The sequence below is a fragment of the Eubalaena glacialis genome, chromosome 4 (genome assembly GCF_028564815.1).
Source record: "Eubalaena glacialis isolate mEubGla1 chromosome 4, mEubGla1.1.hap2.+ XY, whole genome shotgun sequence".
NCBI classification, from domain to species: domain Eukaryota; kingdom Metazoa; phylum Chordata; class Mammalia; order Artiodactyla; family Balaenidae; genus Eubalaena; species Eubalaena glacialis.
Genome location: NC_083719.1, coordinates 93173682 through 93180569, shown reverse-complemented (window position 1 = coordinate 93180569; position 6888 = coordinate 93173682). Strand labels below are relative to the sequence as shown.

Below are 6888 nucleotides of genomic sequence, written 5' to 3'. Positions count from 1 at the left end.
GTGAGCAAGCCATACTGGGAGCAGATTCTCCAGCCCTGGTTAAGCCTTCAGATGACTGCAGCCTGCTCACCTCTTGACTGCAAACCCAGGACAGATCCTGTGCCATAAACACCAGCTCAACTGCTCCTGAATTCCTGACCAATGGAATCTGTGAGACAAGCAAATTTTGTCGTTCCAAGATGTCAAGTGTGGTTGTAATTTGCTAGGTGGCAATAGATTAACACAGAGGGGCATAAAGCAACCCAGCCTACCGTCCTCCTGGCCTGGCCTCATCACCTTTCCTGTTCCAGTTTAACCAGGGCAAGAAGGCAAGACGTAACTCCTCCCAGCTGTGATGTTAGCTTATCATTTGCTAGATTCCAGGTAGCTGGCTATATATGAATTCATGATTTAAAAGCCTATCTCAAATTTTTATCCACTTACAAGTGGATAAAGCCTTTTGTCTTATACATTTGTGCACTTTTGTGTGTGTGTGTAAATATTCCATGAAGCAGCAAGGTCAGGTATCTTTTGAGATGGGTAAAGAATACCACAGAGTAGATCTTTATGGGAAGGGGTAAGAAAGAATGTTTTGAGGTGCGTGGGAGTGCCCTGAAAGAGAAAAATATAGAAATAAAAGGGTCTCGGTTTAATTCTCCTTTGTACCCAGAGGCAGCTCTGCAAATACCATCCTAATGAGCCACTGCCTAGCCCCTAATCTCATAAAACCCTCAGAAGGCAAAATGCATGAAAGGCAGAGCTGATTCTATCTCTTTTGATATTTGTCCTTGGGTCTACTTTTGGGGCTCTGAGAGCACATGAATTAACATGAACAAGTGAAAGCATTCAAAAGTAGGCCTTTCCAATGACGAGCCAAGCCAGTTACCATACAGCTTGCATATTTATTGAATACTACTAAAATAGCTAAAATACATTGGGTACTTGTTGTGAGTGCATCAGTAAAGATCACATTGTTACAAAAGCCTGCATATTCAGCAGTACACAACTGCAACTCTACAGAAATGCCACAGATGCAGAATACTGTTTTCTTGCTCTATTTACACAGCGGATATACCTATTCTAACAAAGGAGGGAGGGGGGAAATGCACAGGAAACTCAGGCCAATGGGGGAGCGAGAAGAGAACGAAGAAGTGCAGTGCATGCGTCGGTTGATGTGTAACAGTCAGAAGCGGGACAGTTCAGAACAAAGCCTGCCCTGTCAAAGGAAGAGCTAAAAGACAGTTATATAAAAATTAAGGTGGGCTTTCAGACTGGCTAACACAACAACATTCCATGAGTGGATGGTATTGTCTGATTGTATTTTTGTTTATCCATTTCATTGGGAGCAAGGACAAAAATGTAAAATCTACACCTTGCTTATCAGAACTGCCAAAAAAGAGTGCTCTGCCTTTAAAAAAAAATTTGTAAAAACATTTTTTTCCAACCTAATTTTTGGGAAAGGTATAATTTTCATGTTCCTACTGAGATGTCAGTTTTTTAGAGTTTTTTCAGAGGGCATTTGTTAAAAAAAAAAAAAAAAAAGTTTGCCCTTTTTTCCCCAAATATTCTTTCAAACGAAAAGAACCAAAAGAGACACCTAAAAACGCCTGTCAAATTATTGCTTTTCGTTCTCTAAGTGAGGCAGGCGAGGCTATGGAAAGGAAAAGATTTGGTGAGGAAATTACAGTTTTGTGATTGCTCCCGCTACAGTGACTGCGTGTCCAGGAGTGCCAGCCCATGAGACGTGGGTCTCTCCCGCTCTGTGGTGGCGCTCACTCAACCTACAACGCTGAAGAAGAAAGCCACACTGAAGACACAAGGAGAACAAGTCAATCCAGTCTAGAGAACAACATTCGGGGAAACAGAGTACCAACACCTTCTTAGAACATGAAAATAAAAAATAACTCCATCAGAGCTACCTTGCCAAGGAGCATGTTGAAAGTCCAAAATAGCACCATTCATCAGTGTCTCAGGTCCTGTGGCAGCATCTCGGTCACTTACCACAAGGAAACAATGAGTTTCAAACTACTTCTATACATCGAAAGAGTACATGGATAAAATATAGAGATATACAGACAATTGATGAACATAAACTACTAGGCTTGTTACATCTAAATGAAAAAAAAAAAAAAAAATGGGGACTCTCAGCCTCTGCAAGAAGCAGTCGGGAGCTGTGTGAGTGAAAAGGCAGAAGTGGACCGGTTGTGTGAGAGCAGAGGGGGTTTGAGTTGTGGAAGACATCGTCGTAGCAAACCAGGCCTGAAGGCCCACCTGTAAGGGTTGTAAACGTGGATTCACAGTGTGAAATTCTGAGCGTTTTCACTTGAGTCAGAATGATTAAAAACTGGTTTGATGATACCTATTTGTCCACTGTAAATTCTCTAAAGCAAGGCTCAGAGTCCCATAGTTTCTTCTTATACTTGATGATTTACACAGAAAAAAATCCCATATATGATACCATGACCTCATCAATACCCATACACCATGTGTAATACAAATGGAGGTGATTAAAAAGAGAGGAGGTAACTGATTCCCGGGGAGTGGAGCTCATTGCTGCCAAGTGGATGCAGGGAGGCAGCCTCGGTCTGGCCATCCTTCTTGCGGCTCACTTCCTTTGGGACAGGAAGTCTTCCCTGAAGAGCACACAGACAGACACACACAGAAAAGAGACACACTGAGTCACGCTCCTAAAACCATTTGAAAACTTTTGCTTCTCTCTCCCGCCTTTTATCCCTGAACTCCTGGTGTTTTGCAGAGTTTACGTATTAAACACAGTTCACCTGAATGTAAATATTAGGTCTGTCGGGGCATGAAGTAATTAAACACTAGCCGCCATGGCTGCAGTGGCATCAAGCGCGTCCCTGATGGCTGGGCCCAGCCACGGAGGAGACAGCATTGCCCAGAGTCAGGTTCCTGAAGACAGTTTCCAGGATCCGATAGGACCCCCGACAGAAGACTGGGTGAGAGGTGTTCCTAGGAGTGCTAACACTTTTTTTAAAAAGAGTTCAGTGGCCGCGGTGGGAAGGGATACTTATTTTCTAATACGTAATAAAAATATTTAAAGCATACCACAACTGCACAAATGTAATTTATGTACAGTTTATTCTAGAAGCAACTGGGACAGTCCCTATGGGCCTTACAGTAAGAACCAGAAGTGGGTACCAAAGGCAGGGGAGTGTTTGGGAGGGAAATCATGTGGGCTGGGGGTGGGAAGGCAGCGGCTGCAGAAAAGAGGAGACTAGTGGGAAACCAAGGCCAGAAGAGAGTGAGATTCAGCTAGATTGGACTGACTGGGGCTTTTCCAGTCTCTCCTCACGATCCTGATGAGTGAGGGTTTCGTGTTTCTGACTAGGAGAATCCAAACGCACTGTGACTGATGATCCTTTGAGTACCCAAGGGGAGAAGCTCCCCATCACAACCAAACAGCAAGAGGACAGGACAATGAAGCCCATTTGCCCAAACGATGATGCAAAATAAAGGTCTTATCACAACTAGATTTTATGCCTCATTCAGAAATGAATACAGTGAACATTTGACAAGAGTCTCTTTTAGCCTAACACTTAATTACTGGAGTTGTCTTAAAAAAAATTATCCACTATGGTTTTAAAAGATCTGTTTTTTTTTCTTTTCCTTTTTGTTCAGGTCACATGTTCTAACAGGATAGTTATAATAAGCCAATTTGACTGGATATAAGTACTTGGGTTAAAGTGATAATCTTGCTTTGTGATCTGCAAATTACTTTATTCGAATTTTTTAAATTCAAAAGTCAGGGACTTCCAAGCAACTTGAAACCAAATAAATGTTTTCAGCAGCCGCCAGAGTGAACTAAATGCAACAGATAATTCAACTTTAAGAAGTCTTATTTACTGTATAGGGTTCCCATATTAAACATCTGTTATACCTAAATATTTTTTAAAAATCTCAGACTTTGAGAGCAGGTAACATTTTTAGAATGTATATGAAATCCACTCAGTACGTACTTTAATGCTCCAGTCTTAGTTTGTGATTTAGAGGTTGTTTTGGTATCATTAAATACCAACAGGACCAAACCAGAAAATTAAATTAAAATATAATTCATCATCTACACACACTTAAGGATCTAGATAAATATCCAAAAGCATTGTATTGGGCAGTTCCCTTCACTTGTGAAAATAATTTCAGTCTTGAAATTTTGGCATGCAATCCCACTACTTAAAAAAAGAAATCCACTGTAATCCTGATGTCTTTAATGTCTGTTTCTCCTCCCCTATCAACCAGTTAGCATCATGGTTCAGGATATGACAAGCTTAAGTTTTGGACAAATGAAGAATTCAATGGCTGTTAACTGTCACAGGCCTAGAAAGGGAAATCAAAAGGTCATAACACATTTCACTCAACAGCTATACTCTTTGCATGGCTGGCCTTAACACTGCCTCCTTCAGACTTACTGTGAAGTGAATATATAGAACATCAGTTGGTCCTTATATAAGTCTCAGTTTTACTAATCTCTTATCTCCATAAAAAAATATACAACAAAATGAAATAAAGAGCTGGGTGGGATCTGGGTAATTGGGAAAGAAGTCCTTTCAGGAAAAAAAATGTGAAGGAGATTATTTCAGATTTGAATTTATCATGTTTATTATTTTTTTCTCTTTCAAGGCCCCAACATGTTCACGCGTGTCTTCCCTTCATTATTCATGTTTTGCGTGCCTACTATATGGATTGAGCACTCTATTAGATTTTAAGTCAACAGAGACAAAAGCAGTCCCTCCAGCCTGCCCTTAATTAACTTGCTGTATGGGAGCCACCTAAATAACTGGAGGATAACAAGGCAGTGGTGGTAAACCATGCAGGGAGTTCTGCTATGAGGCACCCTGGGGAGCTCCTGGGGAGATAAAGTTCTGTGCATCCTCCCTTTGGAGGCTGGAATTTACTAGATTTCAGTCCCTATCTCCTGTCCTTCATTAACAAAAAAAAAGATACTTCTGCCCCCCATTAAAGGAATTTCAAGCTTCTGCAGCAAGGGGAGGATGTATTTTGAAGAGGAGACACAAAGATGTCTCACTCCCCACAAGTAAGGCCTTGCAAGAATTCATACACACAGTGTCATATCTTCCTCTATCATCCACCATATAATGGTCCCTACAGGACTGAGGAACTTGAGTAATCCAGAAGGCGGGAGGAGGGGATGTGCTCCTAGACGTCCCTTCGCTGATGTACCTTAGGTTGGATGGCCCTCTCTGCTGATGACTGTTAGTACATGAATCCCCCAGTTACTCAATAATGTGCTTTGGGCCAAGTACGCCAAGATTGTTTTTCATATGATTATGCAAAGACGTGCTTTTCCAGAAGGCAACAGCTAGAAAAAGGACAAATATATTATGCTTAAAATACTATTCATATATTTAGAGAGGAAAGAACTCAAAATAACCGAAGACCTGAATTCCAGGATCCACTATGCCAGCCCCCTTGGAGCATACCTCAATGCAGGCAAGGCCTAGGACACAGACTGGCCTTCCAAGAGGAGAGGGAGGCACTGTTGACCTCACTGAGGAACTTGCCCAGTCTTGCCCCTCTAGTTGATGCCACCAGTATCAAAGAGAGGACCTCTGGAGGCCTCAATGGGGCAGGAACTAACGAAAAGACTATACTCTCTCCCTTCTCTTCCATAATCACATCTTCCCCTCAGATACTCAGGGGAATTGTGCCTTGAGGTGGCCCAGTAAAGAATGTCTAGACTATACGGCGCCCCCGGTGGTGTGGTCGTGCTGAGGAGGTGGGGTGTGGGTGTGTTTTAAGTAAAGCTCCAGTATTTTAGCACACCTCCACTCCAACTCTACAAGATCAGAACAACTCTAGGTCAGGCAGGGCCCAAATCATTTGGTTCACCTACTTCGCTGCCAATGATTTCGACCTTGACCTTCAGAAATTCTCTGAAAGATTAAAAGTGATTTAGAATTGTTTTCTTTCAGTGCAAACTGCCAGTAGACATAATCTCTTTAACTAATGTCTGCCTGTTAATAAAAGATAGGAAATTGCTGAAACCATTAAGAGTAAGTAAGATAGTTTCCCAAAGTTGAAATGACAGTAGTAGCTGGGGAGTCCTCTCCATTGGTCAATTACACTTAAGAAATTTTAAAATGGAAATTTTATTTTCAATGGACTCTATTTTTTTTTTTAATTGCAAAATCAATAGGTCAGTGGTAAAAAGTACAGTCCTCCTTGCTTAAGGTCAAATTGATATTTACCCTAACAGGCAAAGTCCAAAGGTATCTACAGTAAAAACTGGTAAATGTTTTTGTTGTTGTTGTTGCTGTTTTGAAATGCTGCTAAAATCTAAAATCTACATTTTACAAATTTTCTTAAGGCAGAGAATTGTCATGCCTTAAGATGTCTGAACAATGAAAGCATGTTTATAGAAAATATTTTTAGGTTAAAAGTTAGAAGAAAAAATATAACAGCTTTTTTATATTCTTTCTCTTTTGTTTCATGGGTAATCTTATCAGATAGTCAGGTATTATTACCAGACAAAACTGTCACCATCTTATACTTTTAAGATATCTTTTAGTTAGATATCTTCATATTTAAGTTTATCCACCCAGGAATGGAACAAACAAATTAAAAACCTGTAAAAGGTACATTTGACAAATTGGTTCCATGATTCTTAAATGAAAATTTGCTTTGGACTTTGGACTTGTCAAGAAAGAAAGATAGTATGAACTGTAAGAGTCATAGGACTTTAGGATATTCTTTTTCTTTTTGTAGTATATGTTATTTCCAAGGTCATAAAAGTATCAGGTTAATGGATTATTATAGTAGACAATAATGAGTATTAAAATTAGAAATAATTGGGTTTTGAAAAAAAAATTGTTTCTAAATGGAAAAAAACCAAAAAACAAAAAACCTTAACAAAATGTCAGCTTGAGATCT

At 40.2% G+C, this 6888-nt stretch overlaps 1 protein-coding gene across 2 annotated transcripts in view; it reads right to left on the bottom strand.

Annotated features, from left to right (window-relative positions):
- Positions 1-867: 867 nt before the first annotated feature.
- NREP (neuronal regeneration related protein) overlaps positions 868-6888 on the bottom strand; it is a 29409-nt gene continuing 23388 nt past the window's right edge. For both annotated transcript variants that reach the window (XM_061188054.1, XM_061188053.1), the window contains exon 5: positions 868-2612. In XM_061188054.1, coding sequence (XP_061044037.1) covers positions 2487-2612 — 126 coding nt within the window. In that variant the 3' untranslated portion in view covers positions 868-2486. The remainder of the gene's footprint in view (positions 2613-6888) is intronic.